Source organism: Salminus brasiliensis, chromosome 23 (assembly GCF_030463535.1).
Source record: "Salminus brasiliensis chromosome 23, fSalBra1.hap2, whole genome shotgun sequence".
Classification (NCBI taxonomy): Eukaryota; Metazoa; Chordata; class Actinopteri; order Characiformes; family Bryconidae; genus Salminus; species Salminus brasiliensis.
Genome location: NC_132900.1, coordinates 9,369,009 through 9,391,730, shown reverse-complemented (window position 1 = coordinate 9,391,730; position 22,722 = coordinate 9,369,009). Strand labels below are relative to the sequence as shown.

The 22,722-nt window shown below is 43.0% G+C and overlaps 1 protein-coding gene across 3 annotated transcripts in view; it reads left to right on the top strand.

Annotated features, from left to right (window-relative positions):
• The window catches only part of mtcl1 (microtubule crosslinking factor 1), a 92,031-nt gene that overhangs the window by 28,290 nt on the left and 41,019 nt on the right, over positions 1-22,722 (top strand). For all 3 annotated transcript variants that reach the window (XR_011978281.1, XM_072668602.1, XM_072668603.1), the window contains exons 4-5: positions 19,220-19,279; positions 21,335-22,471. Coding sequence is in view for 2 of the 3 variants with exons in the window: in XM_072668602.1 (XP_072524703.1) it covers positions 19,220-19,279; positions 21,335-22,471 (1,197 nt within the window). In the remaining variant the exon portion in view is untranslated. The remainder of the gene's footprint in view (positions 1-19,219; positions 19,280-21,334; positions 22,472-22,722) is intronic.

Genomic DNA, 22,722 nt, shown 5'->3' with positions numbered 1-22,722 from the left:
TTAAGTCTAATTACACTTGTCTGATCCACTGAGGTGCTCTGGTTGGTCTGTGTATGTCAATAAGCGGCTGGTGCTGAATATTCAGAGAGGCTTGTCTACTGCACCAGCTGTCCACTGCCAGTGAGCCACTCAGTCTGCCTGATTACATGTCCAACCCCCTTATTACCCACTCACAATGGGGACCCCACTGACCCACAGATGTGTGTGTGTGTGTGTGTGTGTGTGTGTGCACATATGTGTGTGTCAGCGATAGCGCGTTGTCTATAGGGGCAAAGGCAAGCCTCTCATTAACCAGCTGGGCCACACTGAGCTCCCTCCCAAAGGCCATCACACACACTCTGTCTCCCCCTCAACTCTCCAGAGAACCTTAGTCCCCCAAATCAGAGAAAAGCATCTATTGTGTTAAGTCCCTGGAGTGACAGCAGAAGAGCCCTATGAGAGAGTGTGTGTTTGTGTGTGTGTGTGTGTGTGTAGTATACAGGGACAGTGTTAAACACAGCACCCTGATCCTGCAGGCTCACAGACTGGGATTAAAAGCTTAGAGGAATCCCCCTGTCTCCTGACACACAGCAACACAACCCTTATCTTCATAAACACACGTAACAGGGCGACACATCAGCAACAGGAGACTCCACTTTAAAGACATTACCACACGTTCCTCGGCTCCTTCTGCCTCTCAAGTGCCACTACAACTACCTGCTATTAGTATTCAGATAAGCCCCAGGTCTGAGCTGTTTTTGTCAACAGGTAAAGTGAGTGATGCTTTCAAAAATCTCACATTATCCTACATTCAACTGACACTGAAGTCTCTGAGCAGTCAAAACAGCAATGTTGCAACACACATGCTACATGCACAACACCATAAGGCTGGCAACTTCACCTACAGTATCCGTAGCGGGTGCTGTTACGGTGTACACCAACCTGCTGTAATATAAATACCACCTGCCACAACAGATTTCTGGCACTGGCACCAAGACATTAGCTGCAGATTAACACCTACTACACACTAAGGTGTATTATTCAGTAACTACAGGGAGTTCTGGACAAACTGATGGGGCTATTCTTTGGTAATAGAAGTTTTTTTTTTTTACCACGTTTAAGGGGTTAACTCCTGTAAGTTGCGAGGTGGAGCCTCCATGTCTGATGTTTTGGAGAAGCCCTGACCCGGTTGTCTAGCCATCACAATTTGACCCATGCCAAAGTGGCTCAGATCTTTATACTTGCCTATTTTCTTGCTTTTAACACATTGCCTTGTGAGTGTTCACATCCTTCCTAATGTGTCCCACACCTTAACAGATGACACTGTAGATGAAGATAAACAGTGCTTGTCGCTTCACCTGCCAGTGGTGTTAATGTAATAGCTGATCGGTGTATATCAGTATTGAAGTAGTGTACATTTACTTTTTACTAAGTACTGGTGAATGAACTAGACATTTTGAATAGACCAGTCCAAGAGAGTTAAAGCCAGGCCAGGCCAAAACAGGAACAGCAAAACATGATACATGGGACTAGGCAAAAAGGGAAGTAAGAAAACAAGCCAGGTTCTAAACTAGAGAGCAAATAAACTGACACTTAAAGAAGTAGGGCAAAAAACGAACGAGAACGATGAGAGATAAAATGGGTCATAGAGACACAGAGACTGACAAAACCCATATTGCTCAGTCTGCACTGTGGAAACAATGTCAGTACTTTACAAGAAAAGAGGCAGACAGGTTTATATACAGGTTCATGCAGGTATTCTGATCTGGTTAGTTGTGTGTTAGAAACTGTGCCCAGTTCACTCACTCACTCATTTGTGATCTCCCACATATGAAAATCTAGATCACCAGCTTTTTTGCTGTGTATCTGAACCAGCTTCACCGCTGTGTATCTGAACCAGCTTCACCGCTGTGTATCTGAACCAGCTTCACCGCTGTGTATCTGAGCCAGCTTCACCGCTGTGTATCTGAACCAGCTTCACCGCTGTGTATCTGAGCCAGCTTCACTGCTGTGGATCTGAGCCAGCTTCACTGCTGTGTATCTGAACCAGCTTTTTTTGCTGTGTATCTGAACTAGCTTCACTGCTGTGGATCTGAACGAGCTTTACTGCTGTGTATCTGAACCAGCTTCACTGCTGTGGATCTGAACCAGCTTCACTGCTGTGGATCTGAACCAGCTTTTTTTGCTGTGTATCTGAACCAGCTTCACCGCTGTGTATCTGAACCAGCTTCACTGCTGTGGATCTGAACCAGCTTCACCGCTGTGGATCTGAACCAGCTTTTTTTGCTGTGTATCTGAACCAGCTTCACCGCTGTGTATCTGAACCAGCTTCACTGCTGTGTGTCTAAACCCGCTTCACTGCTGTGTTGTCATGAAGCATGTGATTTGACTCCTCTGGGTCACAGCTGGAACAGAATGAAGAACACAGACATGATAATGAAGAAGGTGGATGACTTGTGATGAATCATCTCTGTTTTAATAACCTACTTCATTTCTTTCAGTGTGTTTTTTTTATTTCTTCTTGAAAATAAATGCAACTCATTTCTGTAGCTCCAGTGCCACTTGAACACTCATCTACTACCTCCTTCTAATTATCAGACAGTCTGCATAGGGATGCTGCATCTCCTGCGCTGAAGCTAAATGAAAGCAGAATTTGATCTTTTTCTCTCAGGGTTGATTTAATTTACAGTGGCATCTAGGGCAGGCTAAGGCGGGTTGACTCAGGCACCTCTCCGGGGGAAACCTTATCGTTCCTCCACTGTATTTCACTCTTAAAACGTCTGTAGTGTTTCAAAGCAGTGCCAGTAATACTGGGACATTCCCTCAGGCAGAGTTTTCTGATGTATGAGTTGTGGCAAGTGTGTTGTGTGCTGCCGTGCAAGCTTTATTGCTGGGAACTGATACAGTGGGAACCAGGATTTGCTGAGCTTGCTCATGTTGAAAGGAGTGGATCGGCTTATTTGCATTTTTTAAGGGACTAGTTTAGCCAAAGTGCTAATGCTGCTAACAGTGTATAAACATAAATAGTGAGCAGTTGGTATAATGCAAATATATTGTCCCACTAATTGGTGGTTGATAGATTCCATTTGTCATTAGCGAGGTTTAGTTACATGTTAAGTTAAGCTATTTCTTTGACTCAGTTTATTATTTGCACTTGAATTCAACAGTTAACACTGTGGGCAGTTTCCATTAACCGTTATCCGCATTAGCACTTGGTACTGCATAGCAACAATACCTTATGGAACACCTTCCATATGGCATTTGGCATGTGCTCAATTTCCCAGCCAAGAAACACTGTGCTGCCTTGTTTAAGTGTCCTTGTTCAATTCTACACTCATCTATCTCAATAATATGAAAAATATGAATAGCATTAGCCAAATAAATAAAGGTCACTGTAAAAATATGCCTTTATGTGCTTTGTAGCCCAAGTGCAAAAGTAGAGCAAATCAGAGAACACTGGGGACACACGGGCGTCCGTCCTGGTGTATATAAGGACATGAGATAGATCTATAAGGATTAAATATCTATAAAAGCATGTAACTATAGCCTTAATTGCCTATATGGCCAAACCATATCCTTTAATTTTAACTTGAGTGTCTTACATGTAAAATAATAAAAAAGCAAAACCAATGTATGAAAATATTAAGAGAAATCTATAAGTAACATGTAAAAGTTCAGATAAGGTCAAACTGATGTGTGTTTATGTACATTTGTGTTTAGGTGTTTTTTAGGCTGTGTTGCGAAGCAGACTTACATAGTTTAACTAATGGCTGCATGTAGATGCAGATACATGTAGACCAATAGTGGCAGTAAGAAGGCGGGACTTAAGCAGTTTGACCAATGGCTGCATGTAGATGCAGGTACATGTAGACCAATAGTGATGGTGAGAAGGCGGGACTTAAGCAGTTTGACCAATGGTTGGTGAAGATGCAGGTACATGTAGACCAATAGTGGCAGTGAGAAGGTGGGATTTATGCAGTTTGATCAATGGTTGATGTAGATGCAGGTACATGTAGACCAATAGTGGCGGTGAGTGCTCTTGATCTGCACCCTCTTCTCCACATAGTCACGCTCTAGTCATAGATCTCACTGCTGCCTCCCAGCCTTCATCAGCTTTTTGTACTCCACACATAACACATTATATTACCAACACTGAGGTTCCTGCTCCTCATGAGCCAGGGAGGGATAGGAAACGTGTGCGTTTAGATTTATTACCATTGGCTTTGGTTGATGTCATGTGGTCTGAAATAGCAACTCTGTGTAGAGCGGAGAAAATCACGTTAATGTGTTTCTGCTACGGATTCTCCACCTCCTCATAACTCTCTCCCTCTACCCCCATCCCTCCCCTCGCTTCGCCTTTCTTCTCCTATTTTCTCGTCCCTCACTCCTCTCCTCAGTCGTGACTCGCTGCAAACTTGTGGCTGACAGTGACAACATGGGTTTAGTCTTCAGAGAGAAAAAGAGAGAGAGGTAGTAGAGATTAAGTGAGAGAGACTGAGTATGAGAGTTTGAGAGAGAGATTGAGGGAGAGAGAGACTGAGTATGAGAGTTTGAGAGAGAGATTGAGGGAGAGAGAGACTGAGTATGAGAGTTTGAGAGAGAGATTGAGGGAGAGAGAGACTGAATGAGAGAGAGATTGAGTGAAAGAGACACTGGACTGGTGGCAAACGGCGCCTCTGGGCATGAGTGACCAGTGACTGGAAAGGACTGGACCTACGGATGGTTTCATCATGACACACAGCTTTTCAAAGGTGTGCCCGTGTACCTGTCTCTGATGCACCGACCAGCAGCCGCCAGTGCCGGCCTGCATCCCACTGGCGTGATATGGGCGCCATCTACCCATCCTGAAGAGAGCAAGAGCCAATTGTGCTCTCTTGGGGCCCCGGCTGCTGATGGCTAGCAGCATGACCGGGATTCTTTATGGTGGACGTTGTCTGCAAACAACTGCAGACAACAACACAGCCATAAAAGCCTGCAAACGGCTGTAAAGATTGATCCTGCTGATGTACTTTGCATGTTTTTCTGCCAAAATTATATAACATTTGCTAAACATTTGAATGGGAACCCGGCTGCTGACAGAGTGAGAAGAGTGAGTGAGAGAGGGAGAGAGAGAGAGAAGCGGAAGATGGACACTGAGTGAGTGAAAGTGATTGTAAGAGAGAGGGCGAGACGGGGTGAATGACTATGTGGGAGACTCAGACAGACTGACTGAGTGAGAGAGAGACAGAGAAGCCAAGATTGGACACTGAGTGAGTGAGAGAGACTGTAAGAGAGAGAGAGAGCGAGACGGGGTGAATGAGTGTGTGGGAGAGTCAGACAGACTGACTGAGTGAGTGAGAGAGAGGTGCTTTATTGCTGTGTGGTAGGAAAACTACTGTAGCGTTTGTTAGAAGCTAGTAAGGTCACTAGGGGATACATTGGCTGGTTAATGACCCGCTGCTTCTGAGCTCGGCTGATGGGCGAAACCCTGTATTATGCCAAGCTACCGATCTGAGGCTAATTCTGAATTTTAAAGAAACTCGTAAGTGGGTGGATAGAGCCCGGTGTCTTCAGTAGTATTGAGCTCATCCCCTCTGTGAACGGCAGTGTTCATTAGGATATGCGCTCTGCAGTCCTGTGAGGATTGGTGTGTGAGGAAGCTCTGGGAAAACCAGGCTCTGATTAGTTCATTCGAAATCCTCTGTGTTGATCTGCATAAAGAATTGCTGGTGTAAAAGCACTACTGAAACAGCACAGCAATCTTTCTCATTACCTTCATTGTGCTCAGACCTCAGTCCCAAACCACATTAATGCTTTCTTAGCGACACAGTTGGAAGATAATTTCATAAAATATCAAACATTAATGTGCCACTTCCTGTCTGATGCTTCAATGTTTCCCACAGCTCTCATGGCAAATCACTTCCTGAGCCGGACGCTTGTAAGACTCATATCTCCCTCTCTCTCACTCTCTCTCTCATTGTGCTGCATGTAGGGTCTGGTTAAGTGGTCATTTATTGATTGCAGGATAATGGGAACATGCATGATGGATGGTTGTGATTATTGAGACTTGCCTGATATTTGAAGGACTATGATCTCAGGGGTAGCCTCTCCACTATTAAATGGACCGGAAGAATGGCTGAATGGAAGGATAAACAGATGGATGAATGGTTGGACAGATAGATGAATGGGTGGATATATGGGGGATGGGTGGATAGAAGGATAGTTGGATAGACATATAGATGGACAATTGAATATGTGGTTTGGCGGATAGATGGGTTGATGGATGGATGGATAGAAGGATAGATGGATGAAAAGATGGATAAAAAATGAATGAATGGATGAATGGATGGTCAGAGTGATAAATGGCTTGTTGAATGGATGGACAGATAAATGGGTAGATGGATGAATGGATGGACAGATAAATGGATGAATGGATGAATGAATGGACAGATAAATGAATGAATGGATGAATGAATGGACAGATAAATGGATGGATGAATGAGTGAATGGACAGATAAATGGATGGATGAATGAGTGGATTGTTGGACGAATAAGAAAATAGATGGACTGATGGATGGTTAAATGGATGAATGAATGAGTGGATTGTATGGATGGATGGATAGATGGATTATTGCATGGGCAGATGGAAGCATGAAAGGATGGACAAAAAGATGGATGGCTGAATTAATGAATGAATGAATGGACAGGTGTATGAATATATAAATAGATGGATGGATGGAAGAATGGCCAAAAGGGTGGATGAATGGATGAAAGGGTGGATGGATTCTTCTACTACTCCTATTTTTTGATAACTACATGGTTTAGCAGCACCAAGAAAGGTGTATTAATGTATCAGAGGAAGAGTGTTAGGTTAGTTTTGGGCATGTCTATCATCATCAGTGTGACCTTGAAATGCTTCTTACGAAGCCACTCCTTTGTTGCCCTGGCAGTGTGCTTGGGATCATTGTCATGCTGAAAAACCCAGCCACGTTTCATCTTCAATGCCTTTGCTGATGGGAGGAGGTTTGCACTCAAAATCTCACAATACATGGCCCCATTCATTCTTTCATGTACACGGACCAGTCGTCCTAGTCCCTTTGCAGAGAAACAGCCCCAAAGCATGATGTTGCCACCCCCATGCTTCACAGGTATGGTGTTCTTTGGATGCAACTCAGCATTCACTGTCCCCCAAACACAACGAGTTGTGTTTGTACCAAAGAGTTCTACTTTGGTTTCATCTGACCATAAGACATTCTCCCAATACTATTCCGGAACATCCAAATGCTCTCTAGCAAACTTCAGACGCACCCGGATATGTACTGGCTTAAGCAGGGGAACACGTCTGGCACTGCAAGATCTGAGTCCCTGGCGGCGTAGTGTGTTACTGACGGTAGCCTTTGTAACGTTGGTCCCAGCTTTCTGCAGGTCATTCACTAGGTCCCCCCCGTGTGGTTCTGGGATTTTTGCTCACCGTTCTTGTGATCATTTTGACCCCACAGGCTGAGATCTTGTGTGGAGCCCCTGATCGAGGGAGATTAACAGTGGTCTTGTAGGTCTCCTATTTTCTGATTATTGCTCCCACAGTAGATTTCTTCACACCAAGCTGCTTGCCTATTGCAGATTCAGTCTTCCCAGCCTGGTGCAGGTCTACAATTTTGTTTCTGGTTCAAGGATTCAAGGATTCAAGGAGACTTTATTGTCATTCGCATCACATGTGGTACATGGGGTGGAACGAAATTGTGGTACCCAAGGACCCAGTTTTACCCAGACAGCAGTACTTAAATAAATAAAATATACATAAATATATAAAAATATATGTAAAAATGAAAATAATAATGTCCTTCGACAGCTCTTTGGTCTTCACCATAGTGGAGTTTGGAGTGTGACTGTTTGAGGTTGTGGGCAGGTGTCTTTTATACCGTTAACGAGTTCAAACAGGTGCCATTAATACAGGTAATGAGTGGAGGACAGAGAAGCCTCTTAAATAAGAAGTTACAGGTCTGTGACAGCCAGAAATCTTGCTTGTTTGTAAGCGACCAAATACTTATTTTCCACCATTATTTGCAAATTAATTCTTTAAAAATCAGAATTTTTTAGAATTTTCTTTGTCTTCTGTCTTCTTTGTCTCTCATAGTTGAGTCTACCTATGATGTAAATTACAGGCCCCTCTCATTTTTTTAGTAGTACCAGTAGTGCTACCATGGAACTCTTGATAAATATGGACTTTCCACTTTCCACTCGTCTCTAAGGGGGTCTTAGGGCATTTGGGTGGCAGATAGGGATTACAGAGCCTTTACAAATCAACAGCTAGCTCATTATTTAGTGCTCTTAATTATTTTTCCATCTCACAAATCCGTTTAATTAACAGATATCCGATCTAAAGATTAATTTCTTCAGGGTTTCAAATCGGTGTGTGAGCTCAGTCTGTGTGCCCTGCCAGTCTTGCGAAATATGCTCCAACACAGTCACATGTCCGAGCAGCGTGTACAGGACAGCTGGTTGCCACGCAATGCCAGCAGAAGAAATGCAGGATAACAGAGAGATTGGGAGTGTGAGAAAGAGAGAATGGGAGGCAGGGGGAGGAGGAGGAGGTGGCATTTTTGGGCATACTGTGCCCGTGCAGGGCGAGAGGGGGGCTTTGTTGTGATTGGCTGAAAGGCGCTCTGTGTGCGAGTGTGTGAGTGAGGCCTCTTTTGTGTGTGTAGTCTCTTTATTCTGAGCAGCGGAGAGGAACAACAGTGGCCTGACCCTTAGAAAGAGAAAGACGGAGAGACAGAGAGGGAAAGAAAACAGACAGAGTAAGAGAGAGAGAGGACAGCCAGTGAAGGGAGTAATGAAGGGATGAGAAAAGCGAGACAGAAAGCTAGCGGGACAGAGAACACATGGGAAGGTGGAACGAGAGAGAGAGAGAGAGAGAACAATGAGAGAGAGAAAAACACATGGAGAAAGAACAGTGAGAGAAGGAGATGAAAGTGGTGCTTGACCAGAGCGGACATTAAAATGAGAGGCGTGATAGTGTTGGCATTTCATCCTGATATGTGGAGCTGCCCATTCAAGATTTAGCTTTTTGATAGTAAGATTATAAACCTATAAACACTTAGAATTCTGCTCTCAATGATTTGCTGCTGTGAGATTAGTCAAGTGTATTTACTGTCCAAACATGTGGGACAAGGGAACAAGTGGGAGTTTCAGTGTTTCAGATTCATAAAATACATAGAAATACTGAATTGCATTTGGAGTTATGGTGATGGTAGCTATGGCTTGCTATGTGACCTATACTACTGCAATAAGCATAATTTGTCTTTTTGGAAGGGGTGAATGTGCTTTTTGGCCTGCTTTGCATTGCCGAGTTGATTCTGGTGGGCCTGGTGACACTCCTAATGGAGTGGTCCTTCAGACTCCAGTGTTTTACAGTCAGTGTCAACCAAAAGGCAGCGCTTAATCACTCATCGCCACGGAAACGTGAACAGTGCTGTAAACAACCTCCATCCATCTCTACTTCAAAGCCCACACAGACACTTTGTTGTCATTGTTTTGAAGCACGGATCTTAAGAAAGCTTCCCATAAGCAGGACCTACGCTGCTGGCGGAGCGTGTGTGAGGGCCAGAAAATCTCTAGAACGTTAACACACTTGGTGACCCTGGATTCGTCACTCTATGTTGGGTGTTTAATCCCAGTATTTACTCCAAAACATGCAGCACATAATCAGCTAACATGGGTTTAGGAAAGCCATTTCCTTTTGGTCGTTACCAATTAGCGCAGTCCAGAATGTTTAAACGGTCCGCTAGGGCTGGTGATAAGTGAAAGACTGCAACGGGTGCTTAGAGGATACGGGCATGGCTATTAGCCAGTGATTCATACTCAAATAATCTCTCTCCCTCAGATGCACACCAACACACACACACACACACACACATTGAGGCAGTGAAAATGATATCAGGTCCTGAGGATCTTTATTTAGAGCCTCGTAGAGTAATATCACAGATAATAACAGAAGAGTTAAAGTAATGAATGCTTTCATAACTGATCTTTCGTTTGTTTCTTATGAATATCCTCAATATCTTAAACTCAAGTTGATCATATCCAAGCCTAATTACTTTAGATAAGGTGCACCTTATTACGTAAGTGACCTCAGATTAGTAATGAGCTGACAGGTGCTAAATATTGACTAATTAGTGCTAATTAGTGCTATACTATATTCTAATGAATGCATTCACCTACTTTAAGTTGCACCCCTAGCTGACAGAGATGTGCATATGCACACACACTCAGCATGTCTAGTCCGTGTAGAGAAGCACTGACAAAATAGGATTCTCTGGACCAGATGAACATGAACCTATTGGCACCAAGCTCCCCAGCACTGAGCTGTCCCAATACTTTTGTCCATGTGAGAATTCCTATGTGTGTTCATCCCTGCTTTGAGACGTTACTGAGACTTTTAATCCCCACCACCACTAAGTGACAGAGTTCTCCAGAGTCCACCTTGTACTGAAGGTGCACATTGGAGAGTTCAGATCCCTTCCCCCTGAAGTTCTTTCTTAAGTACATCAGATATGTTAGATTAGAGCTGGTGATAAACCCTGCAGAACCTTCGATCTCCAGGACCAGGACTGAGCTCCCCTGCTTTAACCCTTTAACTAGTTATTATTTGAAATATCTTGAGGTTGAGCTGGGCTATGTTTTTTTTGTCTGTATGGGAAAGCTGTAGGTGCTGACACTGACCTATACCCAGTCCTGGCCTACTGATCAACCAACACACACCCAATAGTTCATTCATACCATCTGGGTATTTCTGCTTTCTTAGAAACATTGATAACTGCTGGGCATCACAGTGTTTCCATCCTACCATTCGATTTCATCATCATAAGCCAAGATCATTGGAGCATGAGGCACATTCATTATAGGGTATTTTCCAGTTTGCTGAAGTGGAGGTTATTTGGTTCAGTCAACGTTCATTAGAGTCGGGCCTCAGGAGAATGTCTCCTTTAATTCTGTTCATTCAGTGGATGATACCCAGATGATTCAGTGATTCAGGAGTTAAGTTGTTCAGGTGGATATTTCAGTCAGTTTAAGTCTATATGATTCACTGATCAGGTACTTTCATCTGCTCAGAGCATGATGAGTAGCAGTGCTTCTTTTAATTTTGCTTGCAATGGAGCACAATTTTGACGATTCTGTAGCATTTCCTCTTTACACACTTTAAGCAAAATGACAAAACGACCCTGTCTGAGTATTTTTGGTACTATATCAGTTAAAGCGAATCCGAATCCAGTCTATTTGATTCAGTTGCAGATCAATTCAATTGAATATTTCCTGAGAACAACATGCGAACTTTAGGACTATTAGGAGCGGTCTGTATTAAGCCAGGGGTTCCACTATGCAATTTTTACCCTGATTTTAGAGTGAGTGACTTCATTTTTGATGGCGCAGACTCTGATTATTGGCCTCCTGATCGCGTCTCAGACCAGTCGGAGCATATTACATTTAGATTTTTTTTCAGCTTAACTCTTAGTGTAATCTAGTAGTGTGTATTGGCCAGCAACTCAATTTGATTGGGTCCAGTCAATAGCCCCTGAAAACTGAGTAGAAAGAGTGCAGTGTTTAGGCAGGTATTTGAATTTTTAAAATTCTTAAATAATGCTGCAGCTACATGCAGCTACAAGCTAGAACATGTCTGATACTGCAGCACCATTTAAGGTGGGACGAAAAGCCAATATCGTCCCACCCACAACTTCACCTAATAGTGTTTTTGGTGTTTCTTTTATTGCGGGCCAGCACAAATGACAGTGCTAGTCTGTGTGTCTAGTTGTCTAGTTGCTGTGAAATTATGTAAATTCAAAAGGATATTTTAAGGTTTTGTTTTAATGCTTGGGGTCTGTTGATTCTGTTTTCAGGTTAAACCCTTGAGAATTATTTATTTGATCTTCTTTTAAACTCCTTGTCATATAGTCTTAGAAGCAGTTAAGGCAGTCTTTATTTCCTATTTCGACCATCCTGGACCATCCTGGACCACTTTTGATCTTATTTATACCTCTTGTAAGAAAAGACTGTGTCACACAAGTATTGCACTGATGGAGTATCAAAGGGAGTCAGTCCAGATGGACAGTTCAGTCAGTTCAGATCCACTTGTTTCAGCTGTCAGATCTGTTTAGCTGATCATTTACAGCAAGCATTTTCTGAAGTCCTTTTGTCAACATGCTCTTACTTCATGTATTATTAGAGCTGTAGCCCCTATTCTGACTCTACTAGACCATTTCAGTATTCCTTCAGTTTTGGCATTGTATGAGAAAGAAGATTGTACTGATGGAGCATCAAGGGAATCCAGTCCTGATAGGTCTTCAGTTCCTTCAAGTGGCTTTCTCAAATGCACATGGGTGGAATTTGATCTTCATTTAAGCAATATTAAGAGATTCAGGTAATATAACTAATATAATAACCCAATATTGGTCAAGTGCGGATCAAATATCAATATGTTTAAATATATTAAAAAGAAACAAAGGTCTCTATCTACACATCTAGAAATGTGACATATCAGACGTCATCATTATGAAATACCATCGTCGACATGTATCGAGAACAGCTGGGGTAAGTTAGGTTCAGTATAGGGAACGTCTCCTTACTTCATGTGTTATGAACCGTCTGTATTGGACAGTCTTGCAATGCTTTCAGTAAAGAACCAATTTAAACTTCTGAAAGGTTTAAGCAGGCGACATTCAAAAAAGCCAGATGAGAACTCGTCCCACTGCGTCTGAATGGATAATTCCCCCTTTTGTGGCGCCTCATTACTAATCTCATTGAAAAGTTTCGGGTGAAAAATGGAAAAACGTGTGCTGTAGCCGCCCTCACAAAGCCATCCCGCAGACGCTCCAGGCCCCCTAGGCCTGAATTTAGCACAAAAAGACCAGAGCTGGTCTAGGACCTGTGTTGGAGATGCAGCAAAGTCCAGACACCATACAAAACTGGTCCTAGAACAGCAGAGGCAGAACTGTGGGTTGCTCAGCAAGAAAGGGAGAGAAAGAGATCGAGGGAGTAGAGGCTTGTGACTAGAGCTTTGTGCCTCTGGTGAATAGGCTGATGTATGCGCCTGTTGCAGGGTGTGTAACCGTCTCTTTTGTGTGTAATATCATCCCTTCTAAGCCTGTCACGGTCGCAGCAAACCCTATGCTCAAGCATGGTAAAACACACACACACACACATACACACCCACACAGCCAGGCTATCAGTCTCAGAAAGGAGAAAATAGGCCAGGCTGTTGCGTTTTTAAAAAAACATATTCAAATGAGGGTGGTTCTCTAATCAGTCCACTATGCACACATTGATGCATACAAATAACCTTCAACCAAACTTTGTGAAGGCCTAGTTGACCAAACCACACGTATACATGTCAGGACTAAGGCACTGTCACTATGATCACAGGATCACTGGTTCGAATCCCAGTTGTGCTGCTAGCCATCGGCAGCCAAGGCCCATCGATGTTGCAAATCAGCGGCTTGACTGCACACGCCTCACTGATGTTGTGTTGGGGCACTGGGTGGGATTATGTACGGGTTGGGTAATTGACGGTCCAAATTGGGACAAAAATGGAAGAAAATAAATATATATATATATATATATATATAAGCCTGGACTAACAAAGCTAACAGTCAGGTAGAGGTGATCATTTTAACAGTATGCTTTACTAAGCATATCTTGGATAGTGCTTAAAGAACACTGATCAACTGTATGTTTCATTACAAACAGTTTAACTACTAGTGGTTTCGATGGACACTGTTCCGTTAAATAAAAAATGGAAGTGCAATGAGCTTAAGAGTGATGTTTTTCAGTGTTCTACCTGTCATGAGTTCTACGTGATGTAGGTTTGCTTTATACCATCTGCTACACAGCATGGAGAATGGTGGCCTTGCTCCACTGTAACGTAGGGTGGAGTAGGCCATGCCCACTGCTGGGCTCATGAGAGACCTGGCCAGTTCTGTGCTGCTAATCTGTTTTAGCTCTAGACTGGTATATTGGCTCCGGGTTGGTGCATAATAGTGTTCGAGGGGTGATAAGCTGCTCCAGGCCCTGCACACAAGAGCAGTAAAGCAGGCCAGATTTGCCCTTCACTTAATGTTTTATGGGAAATCATGCTGCTGTGGCTTTGGACACCTGGGGATTTGGACAGTTACATCAGAAGAGCTTGGTAAGTGGAGGAGTGTAAGGAAGAACTTGGAAGTTGGGTGTATTGGAGTGTGGTTCTGCTCAGTGGGGTGCTTGACTTTTGGTCAGAATTTAGAATTTTTAATGAACCCTTCAGATAAGAAGTGTTTTCTTCAGCAGCCAGCAAATATTGTGTTAACATCCTGTATGGGTAGCCATACTGGGAGCCAGAAAGTTTTGTCCTTGGGTTCCATGTTGGCCCTGTATATGGATGCCCACCAGGGTCAGTGATGGGACCAGGAGATGTTAAACATGGGCCCCATCTGTGTTGTACACTACATACAAGGCCTAGATGGGACCTATTTGAGATTAAGGTGGGGCCCTTTGGGAAGCACAGCATGGTCTCAATAAAAATTCAAACCCCCTCAGAGCTCATGCCCACGCAGAACCCACCTATCATTCCACCCATGTGAGCCCCACATGAGCATGTTGGCTGGGTAGTGTTTGCTCCTGTAGGCTATTCTTAAGACTCTTTTGGAGACTCTCTTGAGACTCTCTTCTTATCTAGTAGTTCCCAACCCTGGTCCTGGAGGATCTCTGGCCCTTTAGTGTTTACTCTGCTCCCAACACACCTGATCCAGTGAATCAGCTAATCAACAAGAGTTGAAGGTGGTGCATTAGACCAGAAAGCCACTATGTGGGCCAAAATGTGCAGGGCAGGAGGTCCCTCTGGACCAGGGTTGGTGTGTTGGTAGTTTTTCATTAATGAACACATCCCTGTAGTGAGATTTGCATGTGTGCGTGTGTAAGTGTTTCAGTCTATACTGGTCAGAGGATGACAGCTAGTCTCGGCTACTGTTTTGATAGAGGTGTTGTGACCTTGCTGTATCATTAGCAGCTGACATCAGTCTGTCATTACTGCTCATAGTAATTTCAGTGTTTGAGACTTACTTACTCTTATTTGATACCAGAGGAATGCAGGAGACTAAGATAGAGGTGTGGACATTTGGTCTTTGTTGAAGACACTGCGTCCTCTGGAGCAGGGCATGTATGTATCCATCTAGAAATGCATGTTCTGCTTAAATAATGACTGGCTTTGATTTGTCATAAAGGTTCATTTGAACAGATACATTCGATTTTAAACTTCTAGATGTTTCTGCACTAAAGATTTATTGTAAAGTGATTCTGGGTTATCTATAGGCTGAAATGTGCTTATTATTATGCACCAAATAATTATGGCAGTTGGTCTGTATAGCAGTTACTATTTATCTAAGCATTAGGTCTGTGTGTTCTGGCTACTTTTATTATATTAATATTTTATCTGTGAGAGCCACTCAACAGAAATTTGGATAAGCAAAGAAAAGGAAAACAGCGATGCTGGGGGAATGGCCGTTCATTCTGCAAGCCGTTTAAAATATGGTCTGCATTTACCGTAATACAGTTAACCAACAATTGTATTACACTGCAGAAAGTGCAGAAATTGTAGCGCTGCGTAGTTTAGACACATCACAAATACACAGAATGCTTAGAGTTGGGATGCTAGTGACTGTAGACGAGCACACAAGCGCTCCTGTACGACCACTGGGATGTTTTCAGGTTCGCCTGATTTAAAGTAAACCAGCAGAGTCTGTGAGAAACCTCAGCTCCAATCATGCAGTGAATTACAAACACAAAGCTTTAACTCACTCACTGCTCAACGCCTCTCACTCTCTCTCTCTACACACACACACACACACACACACACACACACACACACACACACACTTACACATGTGTAATAATGAGGTAAATGAGGTAAAACTGAACTTCCAAAAGGTCTGTTATAAGAACTGCAGTAATTACATGTTTATCTATCTATAAAAATATATTTAATGTACACTGTTGTTGTTAAATATGTATATTAGTAGTAAAGTAAGCCACTGTTTCTTTAAAAAAGAGGGCAATTTATTCAATGTTCAAAGTCAATTCTACTGGCAAAAAATAAATAACATTAACAAATATGAATATGAATATATGAATAAAATACTGTCACATACCCTGGAACCGACAAAATCAGAAAACACAGTGAAATGTCCAGCCTTAATACACAAAGATGCTAAGCTGTTCCACTAATGCTAGCAGGCTAAAAAACTCGGGGATGTACGAGTGTTGGGCACACGCCTATGTTGACAATTCACTACCAAGATAGCATTGAACATCGTTTTCTGTTGCCAAAATGGCAATGTGCCAGAATATTACCTGAACACACCTCATTTCGAGACCACCAGTGTAAGATAACAATGAGCATCGCGACATGCCTTGCGCAGGGTGTAAGATAGGGCCCTCATAATTTGACTCTTAAATGCCCTCATAATTTTAGAGTGTTTTCCAAGAAATTTTTTTTTACAGAGGGCCAAATGTGTCGGGTTCTGCATATTTATTTACCTTAGGACGTGACAGAGGCGATTTTTCTAAGACCCTGTTCATTACTGCCATTGGATAATTGAGTAATTGCTGCCAGTATGGGCAGAATTTGGACTACAGCATGGTTCTCTTTGTTTTTGGTTCTAGCTGCCCCCAATTAGAGTAGCTAGCCTAATTCCAGCAGGGCTAGTCTGTGCTATACCTGTAATAAGAGTAGTGCTTTTTACTGCTACTGCTTACGTACCCAAGAACAAGCTACTTTTACAGAAAAATGACTAATCACAGCCTGCTGATGGTGTGTGTAGAAGAAGATGCGTGTAAAAAGAAAATCCCGCGGATATATCTTGCTCTGAAAGTCTCATGTTTCGCCCCAGTGTCCAGGGGCTGAAGACTAGTGAAGTCCATCGCTTGGGGTTGAAATGAAAAGGGAACGCCTCAGAGAATTGGGGGTTCAGTGACTCAGGCTATTTGAATCCTTGTATTAAGCCAATGTAGTTACATAAAATTACCTCACTGTAGACTATGTGTGGACTACACCCCTCTCCCTCGCTCTCTCTCTCTAGGAAATGATTATACTCCAGACTCCTTGCTGGCCCTCACACTTTCCAGATCCCTGGCCATAGATGATTCAGACTGTATCAGCTCTGGACTATTTAAGCCTGTACGCTGTATCCTGGTGTCAAACCCAGTTTGTAGCATGGCTAATGCTAGCCTGCAGTGTTAGGATCACCGTGCATGTCATGCCATCAGCGCTCTGATCAGATGCATCAGCAAGATATGCTTCTTTAAAAAGGCTCCATTGCAGGAAGGAGCATCAGAAGACTGTAAATAACTGCACTAGAGCTAATGCAGTTCCGGCATCAGATAAACTCAGTAAGAGCTGGACAAACAGTGGTAACTTCTGCTTTATTCATTGTAACACATTTGTATTTAAACATATTTACTTTAGTTTATTATTTATTATTTATTAAGGAACCATTGCTCTAGACACATCACAAGTCATTTGCTTGATACTGCTTTTTAATATTTCTGAGGATACACTGTCTGAGATAGTTTTAAGAATGTGTGTTTATGTTTGTAAAAGCAGCATTAGTATTCTTTGCAGAGTGGGATTTTTACAGGTCGAGCCTTAAGCCCTCGCATTGCGTGCAGCCTGTCGCTCTTGATCCTGGCTTTGCGTGTGTTTTGTGTCCAGCTTCTCTGCATTGCCCTAAACTCCCTCTCCCTGCATACAGATGCCTCAGTATGACAACAGTGCTCACAAACCAGATCCCAGAAAGCTAAAGCATCACGCAAAGTGTTTATTAGAATACTGTTTTTCGCCACAGTCTTACAGCTGTACAGTTTACTACATAACAGCCTTTCATAACAGGAATTCATCCCTGTCACACAGTCACACAACACTTTACAAATACAGCCCTACAGTCACACAACCCTATACAAATACAGCCCTTCTGTCACACACCCCTATACAAATACAGCCATACAGTCACACAACCCTATACAAATACAGCCATACAGTCACAAAACCCTATATAAATACAGCCATACAGTCACACAACCCTATCCAAATACAGCCCTACAGTCACACAACCCTATACAAATACAGCCCTACTGTCACACAACCCTATACAAATACAGCCATACAGTCACACAACCCTATACAAATACAGCCATACAGCCACTTACATAATACAGCCATACAGTCTTACATAAATACAGCCCTACAGTCATACAACCCTATACAAATAGAGCCATATAGTCAAACAGCCCTACAATCATTCAGTCCTATAGAAATACAACAGTCCTTACAGAAATACAGCCCTACAGTCTCACAAATCCTATACAGCTACATCCCTACAGTCACACAACACTATAGTCACTATTGCCCTACAGTCACACAAACCTACATGAATATAGCCTTAGAGAAATACTATACAAAAACAACCCTATACAAATACAGTCCTACATAACTACAGCCCTACAGTCAAACAGCCCTACAATCATTCAGTCCTACAGAAATACAGCCTTACAGTCAAACAGCCCCACAGTCATTCAGTCCTACAGAAACACAGCCTTACAATCTCACAACCCTTTACAAATATAGCTACAGTCACACAAACTGTAGATAATCTGTTGTAAAAACATATTCATATATTCAGATCTGTTAATATAATATGTTAAATAATATGTTTGGCAAAAACCTACACTTGTGGTAATGGAAAATCATGCAAATTAGAATTTCCCTAATGTTTAAGGAGCTGTGCATTATGATCTTGAGAGCTGGGCAAACCAGGATAGGTTTGGGTTTTTTTTCTGAGTGCACACACATGGACTAGAAAGATAAAGATTCAGTTGCCAGAACAGTGACGGGAGGGGGTTATTAAATCATCAGAGAACTGCTTGCATGTCTATCCAGCTGTGTCATGTGTTTCCTATGACCTCAGATCTGCACAGATGAAGCCATAAGCTGTGTGACTAAAACTACCTATAGTTCTACAGAGCAATGAGCTAAATGAGAGCGCTACTATGGAACATTGCTTTCTCTAATGCTCTTCTTACATAACAACGCACTTGCAGCATCAAAGCTCACTCTGAAAACTTTAAAAACTGATACTGGGCATGTTGAAGTCTACTGTTACAATGTCACACCAGACATGACACATCAGCTTTGTAGTTGCTTTTTACCGTCTCACGTCTTTGCTTTTTCTTGTTCTTTCAGATGGCACTGAAGAGACGAGGGAGTAGGGAAACCTTCAAGGACAAGAAATCTCTTACTCAGGTTTGTGTTTACAAACATCACACATGCTATCTTCTGCTTTTTTTGAATTCTACAGTTTTACATATCAGGACATGATTAAAAAAACAGGTCCTAAAATTTGGTAAATACAACCTCAGACGGTAAACAACACATTGACAAATTACACTGTGTCATTTAAAAAAAAGGATAAAATGCAGAAGCAGTATGTGAAAAATTAAGTACACCTTTACTGCTTCCAGAGGGTAAGTAGCATCCTGGTGCTGCTAATTAAATTAATTATCAAATCAAATCAAAGCATTAACTGATCATCAGCAATGGTTTTGCTGGTCTGGAGCATTGGGGTATATGTTAATGCAATGCCAAGAAGGAAAGACATCAGCAATGATCCTAGAGATACATCTCCTGCTGCCCATCGATCTGGGAAGGGTTATAAGGCCATTTCCAAACAAGTCCATCATTCTACAGTGAATGATTATTCACAAGTGGAAAATATTCAAGACAGTTAGCAGGAGTGGACGTCCCAGCAAATTTACACTAAGGTCAGTCCGTGCTATGGTCCGAGAAATCACAAAAACACAAAAGCTACATCTCAGACTTTAAAGACCTCGATTAGCATGTAAAATGTTCAACTTCATGACAGTTGAAAAAAAAAAGACTGAACAAGAATGCCTTGTTTGGAAGGGTTGCCAGGAGAGGGTTGTCTTGTCTTTCTAAAAACAGAATGGCAGCATGGTTTAAAATTTTGTAAAGTTGCAACTGAACAAACCACAACACTCCTGGAACAACATCCTTTGGACAGACAACACCTTGCTGTCATTAAGTCGAGCATGAACTTCTCTGTATACTGTATAAGTAGTGTGAGTTAAATGTAAAGCCATATATCTAAAGCTTGGCCGCAATTGGGTTATGCAACAGGACAATGATCCCAAGCACAGCAGAAAATCTACAACAGAATGGCTGAAAGTGAAAAGAATCAAAGTGTTGCAGTGGACCAGTCTAGACCTCAACCTAATTGTAATGCTGTGGCTGGACCTTAGGAGAGCTGTGCTTAAATTAACCTCCACAAACCTCAACCACAAACTGAAAGAAGAATGGGACAAAATTCCTTCAGAGCGACATGAGAGACTGACAAAGTCATACAAAAAAAAGCATTACTGCTTACTAGTTACTGCTGCTAAAGGTGTTTCTGCAAGATGTAGATTGATGGGTTTTTTCACACATGGCTTTTCCATTTTGGCTTCATTTTTGTTTAGTAAATAATGACCAGGCGGAATCTGTTTTGTGTTGTTCATCTGAGATTGTCTTTGCTTAAAAGACCTGCCAAGGACTAGATGTTTAGATGTCCAGATACACAAAGCCATAGAATTCAAAGATTGTGTACTGTTTTTACTATATGTTTAAACAAAGCATTGTAAAATAAAATACATAACACAGCAAAACGTCGCTGAATGCCCAGATTAAAAGTTTGCTAGATTCTGCTTTATAAAATTCTATTTATTTTTTTATGATTTAAGGCAATCGCTTTTGTTTTATTCAGAGACCTAAAGCAGTGCGCAACTCCAGTTATGAAAGGCTGACAGGCAAATTGAATCAGGTGTATTTCAATAGGGCAGTTTTCGGTCTTTGCTGGAGAATGGCCCTCTAGGTATTTTAGTTCTACCACTTCAACTTAAGGGTAAAAAAAGAGGATAGTTGCCTCTTAAAGGACATCAGGTCAAGCTGACTTGCTTGGGTCAAGCTAAAAGGCCTCTAGGTATGGATTTTGACTATTTATTTGCCAGTAGATAGGGAGATCCAGTTGAATCTGATCCAGTTTTGGCTTTGTTGGCAAGGATGTAGAGTTTTAAATCTAATGTGGACAGCTACAGGAAAACAGTAAAGGGTATGTTGTATAGAAGCGACATGCCTGAACTTGGTGGCTTGATCGAGGCTGCTCATGCTTCTTTAAGTGGTTGGCAAAATACCCATTGATTTCAGGGTTGACCCTAGATAACAACACAAGCTGATTATATCACTGACATAAATATTAAAGGTTTGATACATTGACTCTTCCCTTTCTCCGATGCTCATCCACAGGAGGACAGTGCGGACCTGCGCTGTCAGCTGCAGTTCGCTAAAGAGGAATCAGCCCTGATGCGCAAGAAAATGGCCAAACTGGGCCGGGAGAAGGATGAGTTAGAGCAGGAGCTCCAAAAATACAAGTCTGTGTATGGAGACGTGGACAGCCCCCTGCCCTTAGCCGAGTTGACTGGTGGCGGACCACACAGCACACGGGAGGCTGAGCTACGCCTGCGACTCAGGCTGGTGGAAGAAGAGGCGAACATCCTGGGGCGGAAGATTGTAGAGCTGGAGGTGGAGAACCGTGGCCTACGGGCCGAGAACGAGGACCTGCGCTCTCAGTATGAGCGTGACTGCTTTGGCCGAGAGCCATTTTCCAGCGTGCCCACCTCACCGTATGGCGCTGATGGGGCACTGGAGTCGGCCAGTGAGCTGCGGCGGCACCTGCAATTTGTGGAAGAGGAGGCTGAGCTGCTGCGCCGCTCCATTTCCGAGATCGAGGACCATAACAGGCAGCTGACCACTGAGCTTAATCGCTTCAAATTCGGGCCTGGATCAGGAGATGGTGAGGCCGAAGACGGGGGTACCTTAGTTGTCTTGAAGCCTGGAAATGGTGGCAGTGTGGATAGTGGTGGGATGAACGTCCTGTCGAGTGGTGCTGGGCCCCTGCAGGAGGAGCTGAAAGCTGCACGGCTTCAGATCGATGAGTTGAGCGGGAAGGTGATGAAGTTGCAGTACGAGAATCGTGTGCTGATCTCTAACGTACAGCGCTGCGACTTGGCTGCCCACTTGGGCTTACGCTCTGGGAGTCCAAGGGACAGCGACGCCGAGAGCAGGGACGCTGAGGACGAGGAGGCGGGGCGGCTCATGTTGCTCCACCCCAAGCGGGAGGGGCCTGTGGGTGGTGAGAGCGACTCTGAGGACCCATTTGAAAAAACAGCCACCTCAGGGTTCGGTAGTGGAGGGAAAGCATCAGACATTGGCGATCTGGGAGTGGCAGAACTTGCACAGCGGAGGCGTGAGGATCGGGAGATGTTGATTGGTATTAAAAGGGAGGCAGAAAGGCTGGGAAAAACTGTGGAGCGGCTCATTGTGGACACAAACAGCCTGATCTCTGAGGGTCGTCTGGTTGTGACAGGAGCTAACTCTGTTGGGGTAAGTCAAGATACGGAAATCACTGGGAGCTTTGCTCAAAATTCATCAAGACACTACATAAAGGCATGCAAGTCATGTGTAGCCTAACAGTTAGGTTTGCTAGGTCCAGAAAAAAATCCTAAGCTGCAGGTTTGCTTAAAACCCAGTATTGACTTCATCATTTTCATCAATAACTGCATTGCCCATTTGGACGGGAAAACTGTGAACCTGGCAATCATGGTAACAACCCAGTTTCATTGCTTCACTATGAT